This window comes from Nerophis lumbriciformis, linkage group LG22 (assembly GCF_033978685.3).
Source record: "Nerophis lumbriciformis linkage group LG22, RoL_Nlum_v2.1, whole genome shotgun sequence".
NCBI lineage: Eukaryota > Metazoa > Chordata > Actinopteri > Syngnathiformes > Syngnathidae > Nerophis > Nerophis lumbriciformis.
This window is the reverse complement of record NC_084569.2, coordinates 39,162,459-39,189,737: the sequence shown is the minus strand read 5'-3', so window position 1 is coordinate 39,189,737 and position 27,279 is coordinate 39,162,459. Positions and strand designations below refer to the sequence as shown.

General features: G+C 30.9%; 1 protein-coding gene across 3 annotated transcripts in view; it reads right to left on the bottom strand.

The window, feature by feature from the left end:
• The window catches only part of grin2ba (glutamate receptor, ionotropic, N-methyl D-aspartate 2B, genome duplicate a), a 431,694-nt gene that overhangs the window by 35,701 nt on the left and 368,714 nt on the right, over positions 1 to 27,279 (bottom strand). For all 3 annotated transcript variants that reach the window (XM_061973840.2, XM_061973838.2, XM_061973841.2), the window contains exons 10-12: positions 27,077 to 27,248; positions 12,850 to 13,003; positions 7,325 to 7,450 (exon numbers count right to left, since the gene is read on the bottom strand). In XM_061973840.2, coding sequence (XP_061829824.2) covers positions 7,325 to 7,450; positions 12,850 to 13,003; positions 27,077 to 27,248 — 452 coding nt within the window. The remainder of the gene's footprint in view (positions 1 to 7,324; positions 7,451 to 12,849; positions 13,004 to 27,076; positions 27,249 to 27,279) is intronic.

The window sequence follows — 27,279 nt, the reverse complement described above, 5'->3', positions numbered from 1 at the left end:
TTTAACGACAAAACTTCCTGTCTGATCACGATTAGTCAAATCCTTCTCCATCAAGGAAGTATTCATTTAAATGGCAAAACTTCATGTCTGATCACATAATTAGTCAAATCCTTCTCCATCAATGAAGTATTCATTTTAAAAGAAAAACTTCCTGTCTGATCACATGATTAGTGAAATCCTTCTCCTTTAAGGAAGTATTCATTTAAAAAAAAAAACTTCCTGTCTGATCACATGATTAGTCAAATCCTTCTCCATCAAGGACATATTCATTTTAACGACAAAACTTCCTGTCTGATCACATGATTAGTCAAATCCTTCTCCATCGAGGAAATGTTCATTTTAATGGCACAACTTCTTGTCTGATCACATGATTAGTCGAATCCTTCTCCATCAAGGACATATTCATTTTAACGACAAAACTTCCTGTCTGATCAGGTGATTAGTCAAATCCTTCGAGGAAGTATTCATTTTAATAGCAAAACTTCCTGTCTGATCACATGATTAGTCAAATCCTTCTCTATCAAGGAAGTATTCTTCTTCATAGAAAAACCTCCTGTCTGATCACATGATTAGTCAAATCCTTATCCATCAAGGACGTATTCATTTTAATGGAAAAACTTCCTGTCTGATCACATGATTAGTCAAATCATTCTCTGTCAAGGAAGTATAAATTTTAATAGCAAAACTTCCTGTCTGATCACATGATTAGTCAAATCCTTCTCCATCAAGGAAGTATTCATTTTAATAGCAAAACTTCCTGTCTGATCACATGATTAGTCAAATCCTTCTCTATCAAGGAAGTATTCATTTTAATAGCAAAACTTCCTGTCTGATCACATGATTAGTCAAATCCTTCTCCATCAAGGAAAAGTTCATTTTAATAGCAAAACTTCCTGTCTGATCACATGATTAGTCAAACCCTTCTCCATCGAGGAAGTATTCATTTAAATAGAAAAACTTCCTGTCTGATCGCATGATTAGTCAAATCCTTCTCCATCGAGGAAGTATTCATTTTAATAGCAAAACTTCCTGTCTGATCACATGATTAGTCAAATCCTTCTCTATCAAGGAAGTATACATTTTAATGGCAAATCTTCTTGTCTGATCACATGATTAGTCAAACTCTTCTCCATAAAGGAGGTATTCATTTTAATAGAACAACTTCCTGTCTGATCGCATGATTAGTCAAATCCTTCTCCACCGAGGAAGTATTAATTATAATAGCAAAAATTCCTGTCTGATCACATGATTAGTTACATCCTTCTCCATCAAGGAAGTATTCATTTTAATAGCAAAACTTCCTGTCTGATCACATGATTAATCAAATCCTTCTCCATCAAGGAAGTATTCTTCTTCATAGAAAAACCTCCTGTCTGATCACATGATTAGTCAAATCCTTATCCATCAAGGACATATTCATTTTAATGGCAAAACTTCCTGTCTGATCACATGATTAGTCAAATCATTCTCCGTCAAGGAAGTATACATTTTAATAGCAAAACTTCCTGTCTGATCACATGATTAGTCAAATCCTTCTCCATCGAGGAAGTATTCATTTTAATAGAAAACTTCCTGTCTGATCGCATGATTAGTCAAATCCTTCTCCATCGAGGAAGTATTCATCTTAATAGCAAAACTTCCTGTCTGATCACATGATTAGTCAAATCCTTATCCATCAAGGACATATTCATTTTAATGGCAAAACTTCCTGTCTCATCACATGATTAGTCAAATCATTCTCCGTCAAGGAAGTATACATTTTAATAGCAAAACTTCCTGTCTGATCACATGATTAGTCAAATCCTTCTCCATCAATGAAATATTCATTTTAAAAGAAAAGCGTCCTGTTTGATCACATGATTAGTCAAATCCTTCTCCATCAATGAAATAATCATTTTAAAAGAAAAGCGTCCTGTCTGATCACATGATTAGTCAAATCTTTCTCCATCAAGGACATGTATATTTTAATGGCAAAACTTGCTGTCTGATCACATGATTAGTCAAATCCTTCTCCATCGAGGAAGTGTTCATTTTAATAGCAAAACTTCCTGTCTGATCACATGATTAGTCAAATCCTTCTCCATCAAGGACATATTAATTTTAATAGCAAAACTTCCAGTCTGATCACATGATTAGTCAAATCTTTCTCCATCAAGGACATGTATATTTTAAGGGCAAAACTTCCTGTCTGATCACATGATTAGTCAAATCCTTCTTTTTTATACATTGAATTTTAAAACTGTTTTTTTTTTACAGTGACTTTTTATACATTGATTTTTTTACACTGAATTTTTATACACTGAATTTGATTACACATATTTTTTTAGCCCTGAGTTTTTGTACACTGAATTTTTATACGCTTAGTTTTAAAACAATGATTTTTTTACACTGAATTTTTAAGCACTGAATTTTTTTTACACTAAATTTTTATGCACTGAATTTTTATACACTGATTTTTTTACACTGAGTTTTGAAACAATGAATTTTGAAACAATGATTTCTGAATTTTAGAACACTGATTTTTTATACACTGAATTTTAAAACTTTTTTTTTACACTGACTTTTTATACACTGATTTTATTTTACACTGACTTTTTATACATTGATTTTTTTGCACTGAATTTTTATACACTGATTTTATTTTTACACTAACTTTTTGGACACTGATTTTTTACACAAATATATTTTTTTTTACATTGAATTTTAAAACACTGATTTTTTTCAAACAACATTTTTAAACAATGGATTTTTTTTACAATAATTTTTTTACACTGAATTTTGAAATAGATATTTTTTTCATTGAATTTTAGATCACTGATTTTTTTCAAACTACAGTTTTAAACACTGGATGTTTTTTTTTACAATTATTTTTTTTACACTGAATTTTTAAATACTGATTTTTTTTACACTCAATTATGAAACAGAATTTTTTGCACTGAATTTTAAAACACTGATTTTTTTAACTTATTTTTCAATCACTGAATTTTTTCATACTGATTTTTGAAACACTGAATTTTTTTAAACTGATTTGTTTACACTGAATTGTAAAACACTGAAGTTTAAAATAGTGAATTTTAAAACACTGATTTTTTTACACTGAATATTTAAACAATGACTTTTAATACACTGAATTTATTTACACTGAATTTTTTAGCACTGAGTTTTTGTACACTGAATTTTTATACGCTTAGTTTTAAAACACTGATTTTTTTTAGACAATGATTTTTTTACACTGAAATTTAAAACTAATATTTATTTTACATTGAATTTTAAAACACTGATTTTTTTTCAAACAACATTTTTAAACAATGGATTAAAAAAAAAAATTGCACTGAATTTTTAAACACTAGATTTTTTTTTTTTTTACAATGATTTTTTTACACTGAATTTTTCCAAACTACAGTTTTAAACACTGGATTTTTTTTTTTTAACAATGATTTTATTTACACTGAATTTTTAAATACTGATTTTTTTCACACTCAATTTTGAAACAGAATTTTTTTGCACTGAATTTTATAACCCTGATTTTTTTTTACTTATGTTTAAACAATTTTTTCATACTGATTTTTGAAACACTGCATTTATTTAAACTGATTTGTTTACACTGAACTTTTAAACATTGCTAACAATTTTATGTCCAATGAAATTGTCAGCCTAATGTGATGCAAAATGCAAAAAAATTCTGTTTCAAAATTGAGTGCGAAAAAAATCAGTATTTAAAAATTCAGTGTAAAAAAAAATCATTGTTAAAAAAAAAAAATCCAGTGTTTAAAACTGTAGTTTGGAAAAATTGAGTGTTTTAAAATTCAGTGTAAAAAATCATTGTAAAAAAAAAAAAAATCTAGTGTTTAAAAATTCAGTGCAAAATTTTTTTTTTTCTTTTTTAAATCCATTGTTTAAAAATGTTGTTTGTTTTAAAATTCAATGTAAAATAAATATTAGTTTTAAATTTCAGTGTAAAAAATCATTGTCTAAAAAGTTAGTGTAAAAAAAAAAATCAGTGTATAAAAATTATGTGTAAAAAAAATTCAGAAATCATTGTTTTAAAATTCAGTGTAAAAAAAATCAGTGTAAAAAAAATCCGGTGTTTTAAAATGCAGTGCATAAAAATTTAGTGTAAAAAAAAATCAGTGCTTAAAAATTCAGTGTAAAAAAAATCAGTGTTTTAAAACTAAAAATTCATTTCCATAAAAAAATAGTTAAAAAAAAATACATTGTTTAAAAATGTTGTTTGAAAAAAAGAATGTTTTAAAATTCATTGTAAAAAAAATAAATAAATTAATAAATAAAAAAAAGTGTAAAAAATCAGTGTCCAAAAAGTTAGTGTAAAAAATAAAATCAGTGTATAAAAATTCAGTGCAAAAAAATCAATGTATAAAAAGTCAGTGTAAAAAAAAAAATCAGTGTAAAAAAATCAATGTATAAAAAGTCAGTGTAAAGAAAAAACAGTTTTAAAATTCAGTGTATAAAAAAATCAGTGTTTTAAAATTCAGAAATCATTGTTTCAAAATTCAGTGGAAAAAAAATTAGTGTATAAAAATTCAGGGCATAAAAATGTAGTGTTAAAAAAATTCAGTGCTTAAAAATTCAGTGTAAAAAAAAAAAATCTGTATTTTGAAACTAAGCGTATAAAAATTCAGTGTACAAAAACTCAGTGCTAAAAAATTCAGTGTAAATAAATTCAGTGTTTAAATAGTCAGTGTAAAAAAATCAATTTATAAAAAGTCACTGTAACAATTCAAATCAGAAAATTCAAACGCAAAAAATTCAGTGTCAAAAAAAAAACCTTTCATAACAACGACATAAATTAACCTCCATTCTGCAGCCATGGATATATTTTGGTGTCCAAATGTCTGCAATTGTCGCGATAGCAAATCGTCAGCGTGCGACACGAGCATAAAAAGACATGGTTGAAAGGAAGAAGAGCACTCAGGGGAGAACATGCTGGTTTCAACATGCTGAAGATGGAGAGACAACAGAAATAGTCACTTGAGAGACGGAACACAAAAGTCTGTCAGAGCCAAGTGGATACGAGGCGATATGGAAATGAGTAGCAGAAGTAAATGTAGTGAGGGCGCCAAGTAGATACACCTGGAAATGATGCAAAGAGTAGTCAGTGAGGCTATGTGGAGGCGGATTTTTGCATCTTTGTGGCTCTCCATGCAGAGCAAAAGAGGTGTCGGCCTCATTGACTGAGATCTAAAATAACAGCGACCGTATTGCCTGTCAGAAGTATTCCATTGTGTGTACTATTAGTCTTAATCCCGCACTTTTTTGCAAATATTAGCTCATTTGGAATTTGATGCCTGCAACGTGTTTCCAAAAAAGCTCCGTAATATCATCAAAAGGTTCAGAGAATCTGGAGAAATCACTGCACGTAAGCCATGATATTACGGACGTTGGATCCCTCAGGCAGTACTGCATCAAAAAGCGACATCAGTGTGTAAAGGATATCACCACATGGGCTCAGGAACACTTCAGAAAACCACTGTCAGTAGCTACAGTTGGTCGCTACATCTGTAAGTGCAAGTTAAAACTCTACTATGCAAAGTCAAAGCCATTTATCAACAACACCCAGAAACGCCGCTGGCTTCGCTTGGGCCCGAGCTCATCTAAGATGGACTGATGGAAAGTGGAAAAGTGTTCTGTGGTCTGACGAGTCCACATTTCAAATTGTTTTTGGAAACTGTGGACGTCGTGTCCTCCGGACCAAAGAGGAAAAGAACCATCCGGATTGTTCTAGGGTGAAAGTGTAAAAGGCATCATGTGTGATGGTATGGGGGTGTATTAGTGGCCAAGACATGGGTAACTTACACATCTGTGAAGGCACCATTAATGTTGAAAGGTACATACAGCTTTTGGAGCAACATATGTTGCCATCCAAGCAACGGGAAATTTTAAAATTGTTTTAAATTGTTTTAAAAAAAAATTAAAATTTTTTAAAAAAGTAAAAAAAAATAAAAATAAATAAAAAATAAATTAAAAAAATATTTAAAAAATAAATAAATAAATAAAAAAATTTAAAAAAAAAAAAAAAAAAAAAAAAAAAAAAAATTTAAAAACATTTTTTTTAAATTAAAAAAATTTGAAAATCATTTTTTACCTTGAAAATCATTTTTACCCTTGAAAAAAAAATTTTACCTTGAAAATTTTTTTTTACCTTGAAAATGATTTTTTACCTTGAAAAAAAATTTTTACCTTGAAAAAAAAATTATCCTTGAAATTTTTCTTTACCTTGAAAATCATTTGTTTACCTTGAAAATCATTTTTAACCTTGAAAAAAAAATTTTACCTTGAAAATTTTTTTTTACCTTGAAAATCATTTTTTACCTTGAAAAAATTTTTTTTTCTTCAAAATCATGTTTTAACTTAAAATATTTTTTTTTATTTTTTTTTTTTTTTTAACTTTTTAAATTTTTTTTTAAATTTTTGTAAATTTTTTTAGTTTTTGTAAAAAAAAATTAATTTTTGTTAATTTAAAAAAAAAAAATTTTTTTTTAATTTTTTAATTCTTTTTTAATTTAAAAAAAAAAATTAAATTTTTTTTTTTAAATATTTAAAAAAAAAATTAAAATATTTTTAACTTTTTTTGTAACTTTTTTAAAAACTTTTTTAAAACTTTTTTTTAACTTTTTAAAAATTGTTTTTACCCTAACACTAACCCTAACCCTAACCCTAACGCTTATTTCAGCAAGACAATGCCAAGCCACGTGTTACATCAACGTGGCTTCATAGTAAAAGAGTGCGGGTACTAGACTGGCCTGCCTGTAGTCCAGACATTGAAAATGTGTGAAGGCTAAAATATGAGAAGGGAGACTGTTGAACAACTTAAGCTGTACATCAAGCAAGAATGGGAAAGACTTCCACTTCAAAAATGTGTCTCCTCAGTTCCCAAACCTTTACTGAGTGTTGTTAAAAGAAAAGGCCATGTAACACACTGGTAAAAATGCCTTTTTTTGCAATGTGCTGCTGCCATTAAATTCTAAGTTCATGATTATTTCTCAGTGTGAACATGAAATATCTTGTCTTTGCAGTCTATTCAATTGAATATAAGTTGAAAAGGATTTGTTGTATTCTCTTTTTATTTACAATTTACACAACCTGACAACTTCACTGCTTTTGGCTTTTTGTAGAATATTCCATGGGCCTTCATGTGTGTTTGCATTAGGGACGAGGAGGACAATGAAGTAGGTACCCCCCCAAAAAGAGTTTCCATCATCTTACAGCCCTAAGCCCCTCCCACCATCACTCCAGATACAAGGCATGTGTTGCTTGTACGCCCCCCAACACCCGCAACACCCCTCACACCCCCCTTCTTCCTCACCTCTGCCGTCAGCCAGACAGCGGTTGTAGCCCACGGGGCTGAAGTACTCGAAAATGAAGACGGCAAACGCTGACACCAGCAGCAGCATCACGAACATCATCACCCACACATCCGCACTGAAGGGCTCTGGAGGGCAGAGAGAGAGAGAGAGAGGGAGAGAAAGAGAGAAAGAGAGAGAGAGAGAGAGAGAGGGATGCAGGAAGATGAGGGAAGAAGCGTGGGCCAACGGCCAGGAAAAAAAAAAGGCAAAAGTGATGTAAGGGAGGGAAAGAGAGAGAGAGAGTGATAGAGTGATGGGGACACAAAGAAGGAAATAATCAAACTATTAATAAACTCTTGAATATAATCAAGAAAATGTGAAGGTATTATCATGACCATTTCATCAAACTTGTCAAGAAATAAAAAAACGTTAAATCCACATGTTTATTTTCAGGCCGCAGCTCGTCTTTTTAAAAAAAATTTTTTTTTTATTGTTATGGTCCAAACAGAATAATGACAGGGTGTCCCCAAAATGAATAGAAGTCACACATCTTGGAGTAAATCTGCTTATTTTAATTCCTTTCCTTCGTCAGCGTACAGAAATGGACTTTGTGCGTGAAATATCGGAACGATTGTCGTCCTCGGGACGTCTCGGTCAAAGACAGTTTGCCAGCAGATCGTAATTACATTTGTAAGTTTTACAATATAACTAAAACAATTCATACTTACTAAAGCGTCCCATGTGTGATGTGTGTAGGAGTGTTTTCATGCATATTTTGTACCTGCTATTGTAATGTAATCAAGCTACTGTTAGCCGACATGCTAACACGTTTACGAGTGTCTGTTAGTATTTTTAACTTATGATGGCATTCTTTTTGTATTGTTTCACTTTCACTAATTCCTCAGTAAATCCACCAAAACGTCACCGTGGAGTTTAGGGGCCAAGATCATGGATTTTGTTTATTAAAATCCCTTAGTTGTAAAAGTAACAAAAAAATGTGTTTTGCTGTCAAAGTTTGTTTGAAGTACCGTAAATTTTGGACTATAAGCCTGCTCAGTGGCCTGGTGGTTAGAGCAGGGGTCCCCAAACTTTTTGACTCCGGGGCCGCATTGGGGTAAAACAATTTGGCTGGGGACCGCGCTATATATATATATATATATATATATATATATATATATATATATATACATATATATGTATGTGTGGGGGGGAAAAAAATCACAAGACTATTTCATCTCTACAGGCCTGTTTCATGAGGGGGGTACCCTCAATCATCAGGAGATTTTAATGGGAGCATTCGCATACCATGGTTTATATAGGGCACAGAGTGGGTGGGTACAGGCTGGCCTAGGGGCGTGGTGATTGGTTCATGTGTTACCTAGAAGGTGTTTCCGTCTATGGCGGCATGTTGTTACAATTTCGCTGCGCTTGTTGAGGGATGACAGGTCTGGACGGTAGATAATAAACAGTTTCTCTTTCAAGCATAGGTTGCATCTTTTATTACCACTATTGTAAGGTGTGCTGGATGCAAGAATTTGCCATGTTATTGAATATTCAACATTATTGTCTTTGAGGTCCCAAATGTCTTTGCTGAGTTCTGTGGTATTTCGCAGGTTTTTGTTCCTGAAAGAAGCCTTGTGGTTGTTCCATCTGGTTTTGAATTCACCCTCGGTTAATCCTACATATGTGTCGGATGTGTTAATGTCCTTGCGTATTACCTTAGATTGGTAGACAACTGATGTTTGTAAGCATCCCCCGTTGAGGGGGCAATCAGGTTTCTTTCGACAGTTACATGCTTTGTTGGTTTTGGAGTCGTTCTGACTGGGGGTCGACGGCTCATTTGCAATTGTTTTGTTGTGGTTTGAGATGATTTGTCGTATATTGTTCATGCAGCTGTAGCTCAATTTGATGTTGTTCTTGTTGAATACTTTTCTTAGGTTGTTGTCTTTGGGAAAGTGTTTGTCAATCAGGTTGAGGAATTTGTGTCCAATGTTCGTTGAGACGTTTTTGCTGTATGGGGGGTTGTACCAGATGATGCCGTTTCGTTTTCTGTTCTTTTTTGGCTGGTTTCCTGGCGTGGGTTCATAGGTGAGGGTGAAATTGTATCCGCTTTCATCAAGGGCTTTTTGGTACGGAGGGACGCCACAGCCAACAAGGAAGCCTTCATCACATTGAAGGATCACAAACCCAACTTCGCAAATAACCCAACATGCCGACTAATAAACCCAACTAAATCTGAAATAGGAAAAATCAGCAAAATAATCCTGGACAGAGTCAACACAAAAATCAAGGACAAAACACCACTCAACCAATGGAGAAATACAGCAGCAGTAATCAAATGGTTCAACAACATCCAAGACAAACAACAGCACAACTTTATCTCCTTTGATATCGAAGAATTTTACCCTTCCATCACGCAAGACCTACTGACTCAAGCACTAGACTTCGCCTCAGACTACGACTCAATCACAGGCAACGAAAGAAACATCATCATCCACGCAAAAAACTCCATTCTCATCCACAACAGCACACCATGGCAAAAAAAGAACAATGCAACATTTGACGTCACTATGGGAAGTTTTGACGGAGCAGAAACCTGTGAACTCGTTGGGAGTTTCCTCCTCTCCCAGCTCGCTAGCCTCAATCTGAACCTTGGTATTTACCGTGATGACGGACTGGCAGTGTGTCGCGCCTCGCCAAGGAGCAGCGAGAATACCAAGAAGCGCATATGCCAAATTTTCAAAGAGAACGGCCTACGGATCACGATTGAAGCCAACAAGCAAACCGTCAACTTCCTTGACGTCACTTTCAACCTGAGAAATAACAGCTACCAACCATTCACGAAACCCAACACAACACTCCAATACGTGCACCATGACAGCAACCACCCACCCACCACCACGAAAAGAATACCTACCGGAATTAATAAAAGGCTATCGATGCTGTCATCTAGCAAAGCTGAATTTGACCAAGAAACCCCCCCGTACCAAAAAGCCCTTGATGAAAGCGGATACAATTTCACCCTCACCTATGAACCCACGCCAGGAAACCAACCAAAAAAGAACAGAAAACAAAACAACATCATCTGGTACAACCCCCCATACAGCAAAAACGTCTCAACTAACATTGGACACAAATTCCTCAATCTGATTGACAAACACTTTCCCAAAGACAACACCCTAAGAAAAGTATTCAACAAGAACAACATTAAATTGAGCTACAGCTGCATGAACAATATACGACAAATCATCTCAAACCACAACAAAACAATTGCAAATGAGCCGTCGGCCCCCGGACAGAGTGACTCCAAAACCAACAAAGGATGTAACTGTCGAAAGAAACCTGATTGCCCTCTCAACGGGGGGTGCTTACAAACATCAGTTGTCTACCAATCTAAGGTAATACGCAAGGACATTAACACATCCGACACATATGTAGGATTAACCGAGGGAGAATTCAAAACCAGATGGAACAATCACAAGGCTTCTTTCAGGAACAAAAACCTGCGAAATACCACAGAACTCAGCAAACACATTTGGGACCTCAAAGACAATAATGTTGAATATTCAATAACATGGCAAATTCTTGCATCCAGCACACCTTACAATAGTGGTAATAAAAGATGCAACCTATGCTTGAAAGAGAAACTGTTTATTATTTACCGTCCAGACCTGTCATCCCTCAACAAGCGCAGCGAAATTGTAACAGCATGCCGCCACAGACGGAAACACCTCCAAGGTAACACATGAGCCAACCACCACGCCCCTACGCCAGCCTGTACCCACCCACTCTGTGCCCTATATAAACCATGGTATGCGAATGCTCCCATTAAAATCTCCTGATGATTGAGGGTACCCCCCCTCATGAAACAGGCCTGTAGAGATGAAATAGTCTTGTGATTTTTTTCCCACACATACATATATATATATATATACATATATATATACATATACATATATATATATACATATATTTATTTTTATATATATATATATATATATATATATATATAGCTATATATATATCTATATATATATATTTATGTATATATATATATGTATATGTGTCTATATGTGTGTATATATATATATATATGTATATATATATATATATATATACACATATATATATAAATATAAATATACATACATGTATATATATATATATGTATGTATGTATGAATGAATACATATATGTATGTATGTATGAATACATATATATATATATATATATATATATATATATATATATATATAAATATATGCATATGTACATATACATATATATATATATATATATATATATATATATATATATATATATATATATATATATATATATATATATATATATATATAAGGACAACTTAAAACAAATAATAATAATAAAAAATAAAAAATAAAAAATAAAAAAAATTATTAATTTCTTTTTTATCTTGGGACTTCCCGCGGGCTGGATTTTGGACGCTGGGGGGCCGTATCCGGCCTGCGGGCCGTAGTTTGGGGACCCCTGGGTTAGAGGGTCCGCCCTGAGATCGGTAGGTCATGAGTTCAAACCCCGGCCGAGTCATACCAAAGACTATAAAAATGGGAGCCATTACCTCCCTGCTTGGCACTCAGCATCAAGGGTTGGAATTGGGGGTTAAATCACCAAAAATGATTCCCAAGCACGGCCACTGCTGCTGCTCACTGCTCCCCTCACCTCCCAGGGGGTGAACATGGGATGGGTCAAATGCAGAGGACACATTTCACCACACCTAGTGTGTGTGTGTGTGTGTGTCAGTGATACTTTAATTTTAACTCCTTTTTTTCCTACGCTTTGAACCTGCGGCTTATAAATCGGTGCGGCTAATTTAGGTAATAAAGCAAATAATTTTCATGAAACACATGCAAATACACTGACTAGGTGTGTTATTGGGTGAATCCCTGCAAGTATTTCCTTCTTTTTAAAGCTTTTAACCGGAAGAAGAAGTGCCGTTCCGTCTTCCTGCCGTCCATAACGTTTCTACTCGAAAAGACTCTTCATTCATCACTCCAAGCAACGTTTGTAAGTTTTACAATATAACTAAAACAATTCTTACTTACTAAACCGTCCCATGTGTGATGTCTGTAGGAGTGCTTTCATGCATATTTGTACCTGCTATCGTAATGTGACGAAGCTAGCGTCGTTAGCATTAGCTAATAATGCTAACACATTTACAAGTGTCTGTGTTGGTATTATTAACTTACAAAGGCATTCTGTTTTATTATTTCAGTTTCACAAATTCCTCAGTAAATTCACCAAAACGTCACCGTGGACTTATTGAGTCTGTTTAGCTGCGCAGCTTGTGGTTTGATGACTTCTGTTTTGTTTGGTCAGCCGTTTTACTGCCGTGTTACAGACATCGTTTGGAATTATTAAGGTATGTAAATAAACATTTACAGAATATTTCTGTGTAAATAACTCATTTCACAATGTATATATCTGCGACTAATATATGGAAAACAGTTTTTTCTCTTTAGCGGGTGTGGCCTCGCTATGGCGACTGTAACTCCGCCTTGCTCACCTAGGAAGGCCGAGGGAGAGACGGTGCCGTTGCTGCGGGACACCATCACACTGATGCCCGTCTCGATGAAGGGGACGGAAAAGTCGATGACCTCTGACCTCTCCTCGTTGATCGTCAGGGAGCCCACGGCCATGTGAGCTTTTTTCACCACCACCTGGACGAGAAGTGGCGACATGTTATCCACACGTTCTGTCAGTACATTCATTCAGTCATTCTAGTGGTACGCCAATGAATCACATAGTAAAATATTCAAACTCAGTGTGACCGTTCAAACTGTGCGTAATGATACAGTAGTCAAAACTATTGAATATAACCTCTGACTTGTTTTTAATGAATACTTAGGTCTACTACACTACTGTATTTTATTCTATTTTTAGGATATTAAAGCTCCTCATATTTCCTTGTTCTTATTCTCTTGTCATGAAGTCAATGTTACGTCTTGGCAGTGCAGGTAGGAAAAGTATTGCATTACAAAAACAAAGAGCGAGTGCAGCAGGAAGGGCACGAGAAGCAAAGGACAAGCTCAGCAGAATGACTCTACACCAGTTGGTTCTCAAACTTTTACCACCAAGTACCACCTCAGCACACACTTGGCTCTCCCAAGAAATACATTATTGTAATTTACATTCAATATGCATTTTCTTGTGGTTGGATCATTCCAGACGCATGAATGCACTGTCAGTGTGCTCAAAGTAGCGTCCGTTGTGTATTGTAGATGTGTGCTGCTCCTGAGTTTTTGTACACTGAATTTTTATACGCTTAGTTTTAAAACAATGTTTTTTTTACACAGAATTTTTAAGCGCAGAATTTTTTTTTACACTAAATTTTTATGCACTGAATTTTGAAACCATGATTTCTGGATTTTAAAACACTGATTTTTTATACACAACATTTTTTTTACTCTGACTTTTTATACATTGATTTTTTTACACTGAATTTCTATACACTGATTTTTTTTTTTACAGTGACTTTTTATACATTGATTTTTTTGCACTGAATTTTTATACACTGATTTAATTTTTTTACACTAACTTTTTGGACACTGATATTTTTTTTTTACATTGAATTTTAAAACACTGATTTTTTTCAAAGAACATTTAATTTTTTTTTTTTTTTTTTTTTACAATTTGTTTTTTTGCACTGACTTTTTAAACACTAGATTTTTTTTTTACAAATATTTTTTCCACTGAATTTTAAAACAGATATTTTTTTTCCACTGAATTTTAAAACACTGATTTTTTTCAAAGAACTTTTTTTTTTTTAATTTTTTTTTTTTTACAATTATTTTTTTTTTGCACTGAATTTTTAAACACCCGATTTGTTTATACAATTATTTTTTACACTGAATTTCGAACCTGATATTTTTTTTCCACTGAATTTTAAAACACTGATTTTTTTCAAACTACAATTTTAAAAACTGGATTTTAAAAAAAAAATTTTTACGATTATTTTTTTTACACTGAATTTTGAAATACTGATTTTTTTTTTACACTCAATTTTGAAACAGAATTGAGTGTATTGTAGATGTGTGCTGCTCCTGAGTTTTTGTACACTGAATTTTTATACGCTTAGTTTTAAAACAATGATTTTTTTACACAGAATTTTTAAGCGCAGAAGTTTTTTTACATTAAATTTTTATGCACTGAATTTTGAAACAATGATTTCTGAAATTTAAAACACTGATTTTTTATACACTAAATTTTTTTTACTCTGACTTTTTATACATTGATTTTTTTACACTGAATTTCTATACACTGATTTTTTTTTTTTTACAGTGACTTTTTATACATTGATTTTTTTGCACTGAATTTTTATACACTGATTTTATTTCTTACACTATCTTTTTGGACACTGATTTTTTACACTGATATTTTTTTTTTACATTAAATTTTAAAACACTGATTTTTTTCAAAGAACATTTTTAAAAAATAGATTTTTTTTTACAATTATTTTTTTTTGCACTGAATTTTTAAACACTAGATTTTTTTTAACAATTATTTTTCACACTGAATTTTAAAACTGATATGTTTTTTTCCACTGAATTTTAAAACACTGATTTTTTTCAAAGAACATTTTTTTTTGATTATTTTTTTTTTTACAATTTTTTTTTTTTGCACTGAATTTTTAAACACCAGATTTGTTTTTATAATTATTTTTTACACTGAATTTCGAAACTGATATTTTTTTTCCACTGAATTTTAAAACACTGATTTTTTTCAAAGAACATTTTTTTTTTAATTATTTTTTTTTTTTACAATTTTTTTTTTTTGCACTGAATTTTTAAACACCAGATTTGTTTTTATAATTATTTTTTACACTGAATTTCGAAACTGATATTTTTTTTCCACTGAATTTTAAAACACTGATTTTTTTCAAACTACAATTTTAAAAACTGGATTTAAAAAATTTTTTTTTTACAATTAGTTTTTTTACACTCAATTTTGAAACCGAATTGAGTGTATTGTAGATGTGTGCTGCTCCTGAGTTTTTGTACACTGAATTTTTACACGCTTAGTTTTAAAACAATGATTTTTTTACACAGAATTTTTAAGCGCATAATTTTTTTTTTTACACTAAAGTTTTATGAATTTACTGAATTTTGAAACCATGATTTCTGAATTTTAAAACACTGATTTTTTATACACTAAATTTTAAAACTGTTTTTTTTTTTCTCTGACTTTTTAAACATTGATTTTTTTACACTGAATTTCTATACACTGATTTTTTTTTTTTTACACTAACTTTTTGGACACTGATTTTTTACATTGATATTTTTTTTTCTACAATGAATTTTAAAACACAGATTTTTTTTTCAAAGAACATTTTTAAAAAAATAGATTTTTTTTTACAATTATTTTTTTTTGCACTGAATTTTTAAACACTATATATTTTTTTTACAATTATTTGTTACACTGAATTTTAAAACTGATATTTTTTTCCACGGAATTTTAAAACACTGATTTTTTTCAAAGAACTTTTTTTTTTTTAATTATTTTTTTTTACAATTTTTTTTTTTTGCACTGAATTTTTAAACACCAGATTTTTTCTTACAATTATTTTTTCCACTGAATTTCGAAACTGATCTTTTTTTTCCACTGAATTTTAAAACAGATTTTTTTCAAACTACAATTTTAAAAACTGGATTTTTTTTTTTTTTTTTTTACAATTATTTTTTTACACTGAATTTTTAAATACTGATTTTTTTTACACTCAATTTTGTAACACAATGTAGATGTGTGCTGCTCCTTCAACATGCCGGAGAGCACGACGGCCTGAACGTCAAGGAAAATGAGTGTTTCCATGGTGAAGTATGCAAAGAACCCTGACCTCCCTTTTGCACTTTCTATGAAGTCACCTTGACACCCTATTTTCTACTTTTCATGCGCTGTTTAGCACGTGCTATTTGGATCTCAGTAGATGTGGACGTGTTTAAGTAGGCGAAGGAGGTCCGAGTGGACACCGGGGGGGGGGGAAAGACGGGGGAAAATGGGCTAGCGCAGCGGGTCAAGGCTGCTCCAAATAGGCGTCCTCTCCTCTACCTGCCAGCCATGCGTCCTCAGGAAGTATATTTAGCCCCAATTTGGGGTAAAGTGGGCCGAGACTGTGGAGTTATTAAAGTGTGCATGAGTCAAAGCTCCAGTGTGTGTACGTGTGTGTGCGTGTTTGTGTGTGTGTGTCTGCACAGAGTGAGTCATAAAATCAGTTAGTGAACCTTTGTTCTCTCGCCATGAAGTGGATGTTTACAGGCAGACACTCACTCATCTATTCTGCAACTTGTCCTCACTCTTCCTCCCTGCCTTTGTGTGTGTGTGTGTGTGTGTGTGTGTGTGTTCTTGTATTTCTACCCTTCTTGAGACATCAAGGAAAAGTATCTTCCATATGAGGAGGTGTGAACAAGTGATGACATAAATCATGGTCGCAATAACATTGCATCTAATAGAGAATATCTCATTTGCACCCCTGCTGGTGACATCTATGTACTGTAAAGTTCAAATTTGAATGACGATAAAAAGGAAGTCTAAGTCTAAGTCTAAGTCTAAAATGAGGGGTGGTCCCAAAAAGGAGTTTTTTTTCTTCTAATTGACTGTGTGTTGCTTTTAAGGTCAACATATGAAATAACAAGTGTGTGTATGAAATTGAAATGCGCCCGCTTTGGCCAAAATTAATTAAATAAATAAAAATAAATATGTATATAAAGAAATACTGTAATAAATGATGGAGATTAAAAATCAATTACAAACAAAAAATTCAAAAAAATAATGTATTGGGGCTTTCTCATATTCTCTCTGTTTCTGTAATATTGCAATATTTTCTAGTAAAATTATTAAACATTTTTATGTAAAAGTATTGATATTTTTATGTAAAAATATTAATTTTTTTTAATGTAAAATTATTATTATTTTTTATGTAAAAAGATTACATTTGTCATACTAAATTCGGGCTTTTATCACAATTTTGCCAACATTTTTTTTGTTCTCGCAAAACAAAAGTCATAATTTTACTCAAAAAATGTCAATTTCTTGAGTAAAATTATGACTTTTGTCATAGTTTTGCCAAGTAAAATTCAGATTATTATTATTATACTATTGCCAAAAATGTTAAAGTTTTCTTATAAAATTGTGACTTTAGTCGTGTAAAAATAAGACTTTTCATAAAACAGCCATGATTTTAAGCTTTTCTTGTAAAAATGGAGACTGTTATTGAGTAAAATTCCAAATTTATCATAATATTGCACAAATGTTCCGTTTTTCTTGAAAAAAAAGTAAAAGTAGCTTCCATAGCTCCCCCTCTGGTTAACATATGAAAGTACAAGTGTGTGTAAGAAATTGAAATGCGCCCTCTTTGGCCAAAATTAATTAAAATAAATAAATAAATATGTATATAGAGAAATACTGTATTAAAGTGAAGTAAATGATAAAGATTAAAAATCAATTACAAAAAATAAATAAATAAATAAATAAAATATGTTGACACAATGTGTCAACTTTTTTCTTATAAAATTGGAAACACTTTCTCATATTCTTTGTGTTTCTGTAATATTGCAATATTTTCTAGTAAAATTATTACATTTTTTATGTAAAATTATTAATTTTTTTATGTAAAATGGTGACATTTGTCATACCAAATTCGGACTTTTATCACAATTTTGCCAATTTTTTTTTTTTTGTTCTCGTAAAACAAAAGTCATAATTTTACTCAAAAAATGTCAATTTCTTGAGTAAAATTATGACTTTTGTCATAGTTTTGCCAAGTAAAATTCCGATTATTATTATTATTATACTATTGCCAAAAATTTTAAAGTTTTCTTATAAAATTGTGACTTTAGTCGTGTAAAATTAAGACTTTTCATAAAACAGCCACAATTGTAAGCTTTTCTTGTAAAAAATGGAGACTGTTATTGAGTAAAATTCCAACTTTTATCATAATATTGCACAAATGTTCCGTTTTATTTGAAAAATTAATTTGACTTGCGCTGAGTAAAATGACGACTTGTATTATAATACTAGAGGTAGGCATTTTTTGGAGGTCTCAAGAAGGTGACAAATACAAGAATGCGTGTGTGTGTGTGTGTGTGTGTGTGTGTGTGTGTGTTCTTGTATTCTACCCTTCTTGAGACATCAACAAGTAAAAGTAGCTTCCATAGCTTCCCCTCTGGTTAACATATGAAAGTACAAGTGTGTGTAAGAAATTGAAATGCGCCCTCTTTGGCCAAAATTAATTAAAAAAAGAAAATAAATATGTATATAGAGAAATACTGTATTAACGTGAAGTAAATGATAAAGATTAAAAATCAATTACAAAAAAATAAATAAATAAATAAAATGTGTTGACACAATGTGTCAACTTTTTTCTTATAAAATTGGAAACACTTTCTCATATTCTTTGTGTTTCTGTAATATTGCAATATTTTCTAGTAAAATTATTAAATTTTTTATGTGAAAGTATTAATTTTTTAATGTAAAATGGTAACATTTGTCATACCAAATTCAGACTTTTATCACAATTTTGCCAATTTTTTTTGTTGTTTTCGTAAAACGGTGCCATTTTTTAAATAAATGGTCATAGTTTTGCCGAGTAAAATTCAGATTATTATTATTATTATACTATTGCCAACATTTTAAAGTTTTCTTATAAAATTGTGACTTGTCGAGTAAAACTTTTTTCTGATAAAATTGGAAACACTTTCTCATGTTCTTTCTGTTTCTGTAATATTGCAATATTTTCTAGTAAAATTATAAAAAAAATTATGTAAAATTATAAAAAAATTTATGTAAAATGATGACATTTGTCATACCAAATTCTGACTTTTATCACAATATTGCCAATTTTTTTTTTTTTTTTTCGTAAAACGGTGCCATTTTTTAAATAAAATTGTCATAGTTTTGCCGAGTAAAATTCAGATTATTATTATTATTATACTATTGCCAACATTTTAAAGTTTTCTTATAAAATTGTGACTTGTCGAGTAAAATTACGACTCTTTCCATAAAATTGCCACGATTTTAAACTTTTTTTGTAAAAATGGTGACTGTTATTGAGTAAAATTCCAACTTTTATCATAATATTGAACAAATGTTACATTTTTCTTGAAAAATTAATTGGACTTACGTTGAGTAAAATGACGACTTTTATATAATACTAGAGGGAGGCATTTTTTGGAGGTCTCAAGAAGGTAACAAATACAAAAATATGTGTGTTCATGTATTTCTACCCTTCTTGAGACACGAAGAAGGAAAAGTATCTTCCATATGAGGAGGTGTGAACAAGTGATGACATAAATCATGGTCGCAATAACATTGCATCTAATAGAGAATGTCTCATTTGCACCCCTGCTGGTGACATCTATCAAAATGAGGGTGGTCCCTAAAAGGAGTTATTTTTCAAATTGAACGTGTGTCGCTTTCAAAAGTGCTCCCCCTCTGGTCAACATATGAAATAACATGTGTGTGTGTATGATATTGAAATGCACCCCATTTGGCCAAAATTAATTAAAAAATAAATAAATAAATATGTACATAGAGACATACTGTAATAACTTGAAGTAAATAATGAAGATTAAAAAACAATTACAAACAAAAAATTAAAAAATTAAATAATGTGTTAACTTTTTTCTTATACAGTTGGAAACACTTTCTCATGTTTTTTCTGTTTCTGTAATATTGCAATATTTTCTAGTAAAATTATTACATTTTTTATGTAAAATTATTAAAATTTTTATGTAAAATGGTGACATTTATCTTACCAAATTCTGACTTTTATCACAATATTGCCAAATTTTTTTTGTTGTTTTCGTAAAACGGTGACATTTTTTAAATAAAATTGTCATAGTTTTGCCGAGTAAAATTCAGATTATTATTATTATTATACTATTGCCAACATTTTAAAGTTTTCTTATGAAATTGTGACTTGTCGAGTAAAACTTTTTTCTTATAAAATTGGAAACACTTTCTCATGTTCTTTCTGTTTCTGTAATATTGCAATATTTTCTAGTAAAATTATTACATTTTTTATGTAAAATTATTACATTTTTTATGTAAAATTATTAAAATTTTTATGTAAAATGGTGACATTTGTCATACCAAATTCTGACTTTTATCACAATATTGCCAATTTTCTTTTGTTGTTTTCGTAAAACAGTGACATTTTTTAAATAAAATTGTCATAGTTTTGCCGAGTAAAATTCAGATTATTATTATTATTATACTATTGCCAACATTTTAAAGTTTTCTTATAAAATTGTGACTTGTCGAGTAAAACTTTTTTCTTATAAAATTGGAAACACTTTTTCTGTTTCTGTAATATTGCAATATTTTCTAGTAAAATTATTACATTTATGTAAAATTATTACTTTTTAATGCAAAATGGTGGCATTTGTCATATAAAATTCTGACTTTTATCATAAAAATGCCATTTTTTTGGTTGTTCTCGTAAAACGGTGACATTTTTTGAGTAAATGAATTACTTTTGTCATAGTTTTGCCAAGTAAAATTCAGATTATTATTATTATTATACTATTGCCAAAATTTGACAGTTTTCTTTTACAATTGTGACTTTAGTCGAGTAAAATGACGACTCTTTTCATAAAACTGCCACAATTTTAAGCTTTTCTTGTAAAAATGGTGACTGTTATTGAGTAAAATTCCAACTTTTATCATAATATTGCACAAATGTTCCGTTTTTCTTGAAAAAATGTTGGACTTGCGTTGAGTAAAATGACGACTTTTATTATAATACGAGAGGGAAGCATTTTTTGGAGGTCTCAAGAAGGTAACAAATACAAGAATGTGTGTGTGTGTGTGTGCAGTCTTATTTGTTGTATCAGGGTGGAAGCGTTGACGTGCATGTCCACCTGTGCGTGTGTGTTAGTGCCTAAATGTGTGAACGTCTCCCCGGGGGAGAGAAGGAGCCCGTGCAGCAGTGTACTCACTTCCTCTCTCGCTCTCCATTTGCTCCCTCCTACGACATGTTCTCTCACTGTTATGAAAGTGACCCGTGTGGGTGTTGTTGAGAATGACTGAACACAGATCTGAGTGTGTGTTCGTATGCATGCACCTCAGCTGGTGTGTCTTTATCGGACTACACTGCAACTCATTTTAGTACCAGCAGTACCAATGTACCGTCCCTGGCAGTGATGACGGCTTCCCAGCATGCATTGCAACACCTTTTTGTGAATACCGTATTTTCCCGACTATAGAGCGCACCGGTATATAAGCCGCACCCGCTATTCTTTTTTAAATACACATTTTTCCATATATAAGCCGCACCTGACTATAAGTCGCAGATATATATACGTTGTGAAATGAGTTATTTACACAGAAATGTTTATTTACATACCTTAATCGTTTCCAAACAGTACATAATAAATGCTTTAAGTACCATATTGTCCGGACTATAGAACGCACCAGTATATAAGCCGCACCCACTAAATTGTTAAAAACAAACAAACATAGTTTTCCATATATAAGCCGCATTGGAATATAAACCGCAGATATATACGTGGTGAAATGAGCTGTTTACACATAAATATTTAGTACATGTTTATTAACATACCTTAATTGTTTCCAAACGGTAAATAATAAATGGTTTAAGTACCATATTTTCCGGACTATAGAGCACACAAATATATAAGCTGCACCCACTTAATTATTTTAGAACATAATTTTTTGTTTCCATATATAAACCGCACCTGACTATAAATTCCAGATATATACGTTGTGAAATGAGTTATTTACACAGATATATTTTGTAAATGTTTATTTACATACCTTAATTGTTTCCAAACGGTAAATAATAAATGCTTTAAGTACCATATTTTCTGGACTATAGAGCGCACAAATATATAAGCCCCACCCACTAAATGTTTTGAAGAAAAACATGTTTTTCCATATATAAGCCGCACCTGACTATAAGTCGCAGATATATACGCTGTGAAATGAGTTATTTACACAGAAATGTTTATTTACATACCTTAATTGTTTCCAAACGGTAAATAATAAATGCTTTAAGTACCATATTTTCCGCACTATAGAGCGCACAAATATATAAGCTGCACCCACTAAATTACAAAACAAAACAACATATTTTCCATATATAAGCCGCACCTGACTATAAGTCGCAGATATATACGTTGTGAAATGAGTTATTTACACTGAAATATTTTGTCAATGTTTATTTACATACCTTAATTGTTTCCAAACGGTGTCTATAACACGCCAGTAAAACGGCTGACCAAACAAAACAGAAGTCATCGTCATGGACCCACTAGCTGCGCAAGCTAGCTCTCTAATCCGCTAAAAAGACTCAAAATATAGTAGTGTAGTAGACCTAAGTATTCATTAAAAACAAGGCAGAGTTTTTATTTATCAAGCGTATTGAATATTTTAGGCGCAGTAACATTACACACAGTTTATGTATAGGAGAATAAAACACTGTACTTTCATCAAGTTCATCAAATGTAGTTTGGATAAAATACACTATGATCACACCTTTAAGGTACAATTAATGTTTCTTCCTATATATATATATATCTTTTAACAGGTCCCTCGTTAAATCGCGCTTCAAATACATCAAAATAATTTATTTTTTTAAGAATATACTTTAAAAAAAAAAAAAAAAAAAAAAAAAAATATATATATATATATATATATATATATATATATATATATATATATATATATATATATATATATTTTACAGGAAACATTAAAAAAAAAAAAAAAAATAAAAAAAAATATATATATATATATATATTTTTTTTTTTTTTTTAATGTTTCCCGTAAAATATATATATATATATATATATATATATATATATATATATATATATATATATATATATATATATATATATATTTTTTTTTTTTTTTAAAGTATATTCTTAAAAAAATAAATTATTTTGATGTATTTGAAGCGCGATTTAACGAGGGACCTGTTAAAATATATATATATATATATAGGAAGAAACATTAATTGTACCTTAAAGGTACAATTAATATATATATATATATATATATATATATATATATATATATATATATATATATATATATATATTTTTTTTTTTAATTTATTTTTTTATTTTTTATTTTTTACGGGAAACATAAAAAAAAAAAAAAATATATATATATATATATATATATATATTTTTTTTTTTTAATTTGTTTTTTTTTAATTTTTTTTTTATTTTTTTTACGGGAAACATAAAAAAAAAAAAATATATATTAGTGAATTAGTGAATTATATTTATATAGCGCTTTTCTCTAGTGACTCAAAGCGCTTTACATAGTGAAACCCAATATCTAAGTTACATTTAAACCGGTGTGGGTGGCACTGGGAGCAGGTGGGTAAAGTGTCTTGCCCAAGGACACAACGGCAGTGACTATGATGTATGATATATACATATATATATATATATATATATGTATATATATATATATATATATATATATATATATATATATATTTTATGTTTCCCGTAAAAAAAATAAAAAAAAAAAATAAAAAAATAAAAATATATATATATATATATATATATTTTTTTTATGTTTTGGCCACTGATTGGTTCAGCCTCTGGCAGTATTATTAGATTGGATTGGAAGATTGTAAAAGTGAATAGGAGGTGTCATTTCATGCCTAAAAGGCTTGCATGGTTTAGAAAAATGTAAACACGTTTTTTTTTATGCTCTGGTAATTAAATGATTTGATTGGTAATTAATGATTCTTACTTGGCAGAGACTAATTTAATGCACGGAACCAATTAACAGTGATTGACAAGGAATAACTGGAATTAGTTTAGCTATTCAATTCAGTTTGATATATTTAATTTAATTTAATTCAATTGAACTTAATTGATCTTAATTTAATTCAATTCATTTTATTTTATTCTATTAAACCTATTTTATTAAGTGTTGTTTTCTTTTCTTTTAGGTTCATTTATTTACCTTCATTTAATTCCATCCATCCATCCATTTTCTACCGCTTGTCCCTTTATGGGGTCACGGGGGGTGCTGGGGCCTATCTCAGCTGCATTTAATTAAATTCAAATCAATTAAATTCAAATCAAATAATTTCAATTCCATCCAATTTCAATTAAATTTCATTAAATTACATTGTATTGTATTGCTATTTTGTTCTATTTTTTTCTTATCTGATTCTAATTGAACTTAATTCAAATTAATTCAACTCAACTCAAATAAATTCAAATTAATTAAATGTTATTGTATATTTTTTTATTTTATTTTATTCATTTATTTTTAATTTATTCTATATATTTTTCCCCCTCTGTTTCGCAATTGGCAGACAAGTTCAGTGCAAAAATAAAGAGCTGCTCTCTCAAGCGAAGCTGGCGTGCATCTCAACGTTTCATACACGGCCCAAGACGAAGAAGAAGACGATATGATAAGATTTATGTCCTGCCATCGCTAATTTTGCTGCGGTCAGCCAAAAAAAAAAAAAGTAAAAAAAAAAAAAAAAAAAGTCATTGCAATCATTGATTTCTTAACCTCGCCATTTTGATCCATTGTCCTTCCAAATGGTTAAATTGTGTAAACGCCCTAAGTGATCTCGGGAAGTGATCAAGAGTGTGCTGCGGCACGTCCAATTGTATGTGTGTGTGTGTGTGTGTGTGTGTGTGTGTGTGTGTGTGTGTGTGTGTGTGTGTGTGTGTGTGTGTGTGTGTGTCAGAGCACCAGTCCAGATCTGAGTCCATTAAGACTTTGAGATATACTGTCATTTTGGCGGTTTTCCAACTGGAGAAGGACACAGCAGAGAGGTTAGTGTGTGTGTGTGTTTTTGTATGTGTGTGTTTGTGTGCGTGTGTGTGGGCGTGAGCAAAGGAGATTGACATTTGAGCGACAAACCTGCAATCTTGCTATATTTTTTCCCCTGTTCAATGCTAATATGCATGTATGCGTGTGTGTGTGTGTGTGTGTGTGTGTGTGTGTGTGTGTGTGTGTGTGTGTGTGTGTGTGTGTGTGTGTGTGTGTGAGCTAGTTTGAGAAATGCCTGCATTTGTTTGAAACACGCTTTTTAAAACTACACATAAAAAACCTTTAATAATGGTAAATTCCCCAACTATAAGCCGCTACTTCCCCCCCCCCCCCCTGCGCTTTGAACCCAGCGGCTTTTAAAACGGTGACGCTAATTTATGGATTTTTCTACATAAAAAATCGGGGCGGTATAGCTCGGTTGATGGTGTGGCCCGTGCCAGCAAGAAGGTAAAGAAAATAGTAAAAAATGAATATAGAATGTAAAATAAATAAATAAAAGGTAAAAAAAAACAAATATTTGGTAAACAAACGGCAAAAGAAGGTAAATAAAAGATAAAAGAAGGAAAATAGAAGGTACAAGAAGTTAAACAGAGGTAAATAAAAGATAAAATAAGGTAAATAGAAGGTAAAAAAGGTTAAAAAAAAAGTATATAGAAGGTAAAAAAAGAAATAAAAGGTAAAAAAAATACGGTAAATAAAAGGTAAAAGAGGGTAAATAAAGGAAAGAAAAGGTAAATAAAGTTAATAAGTGTTAAGTAAGGTAAATAAAAGGTAAAACAAGTTAAATAGAAGGTAAAGAAAGAAAATAAAACATAAAATAATGAAACAAGGTAAAACACGGTCAAATAAGGTGAATAGAAGGTAAACAAGGTTGAAAAAAATGAATATAGAAGGTAAAACAAAGAAATAAAAGGTAAAAAAAAAAATACGGTAAATAAACGGTAAGAGGGTAAATAAAGGAAAGAAAATGTAAATAAAGTTAATAAGTGTTAAGTAAGGTAAATAAAAGGTAAAATAAGTTAAATAGAAGGTAAAGAAAGTAAATAAAACGTAAAATAATGAAACAAGGTAAAACATGGTCAAATAAGGTGAATAGAAGGTAAACAAGGTTAAAAAAAATGAATATAGAAGGTAAAACAAAGAAATAAAAGGTAAAAAAAAAATACGGTAAATAAACGGTAAAAGAGGGTAAATAAAGGAAAGAAAAGGTAAATAAAGTTAATAAGTGTTAAGTAAGGTAAATAAAAGGTAAAATAAGTTAAATAGAAGGTAAAGAAAGTAAATAAAATGTAAAATAATGAAACCAGGTAAAACATGGTCAAATAAGGTGAATAGAAGGTAAACGAAGCTAAACAGAAGGTAAATAAAAAGGTAAAATAAGTTAAATAGAAGCTAATAAAAGGTAAATAAAAATGTAAACAATGGAATATAAAGGTAACAAAGATGAAACAAGGTAAAAGATGGTCAAACTGGGTCAATTGAATGTAAAATAAGGTAATTGTAAGGTAAATAAAATATAAAATTACTTCATTTAAATGTAAAAGACGGTAAATAGAAGATTAAAAGAAGGAATATATAAGGTAAAACAAAGTAAAATAGTCAAAAAAGGTAAATAAAAGGTAATAAAGGTTATGGTAAGCACAAAAATCTTTGTTTATTTCAACTATGTTCTATAAAATACGCATTGAGGATATAATGTGTTTTTTTGTTAAATTACTCGATTATTAAAATAACCGACAGCTGCTGGTGTGTGTTACAGTCCACTAGTCTCACTGTGAACATCTTCATCAAGGTATGAAAGTACCAGGAACTTCAGCACTCTGCATACAACTCATGTTATAATATCTCCTTACCTCTCCCACCATTCCATTAATATCTCCTTACCTCTCCCACCATTCCATTAATATCTCCTCACCATTCCATTAATATCTCCCACCATTCCATTAATATCTCCTTACCTCTCCCACCATTCCATTCCAGGTCCCGTTGATCTTCTTGCCGTGTTTGCCATTGGTGACCAAGTACAAGTCGTACGTGAACTTCACTGTCTTGGCGATCTTCTTCAGGATGTCGATGCAGAAGCCCTTGCAGCAACGCTTGATGTAGATCCCCGACTCCTTGGTCTGATTCCTGCATTTACCCACACAGGAAGTCCAAACAT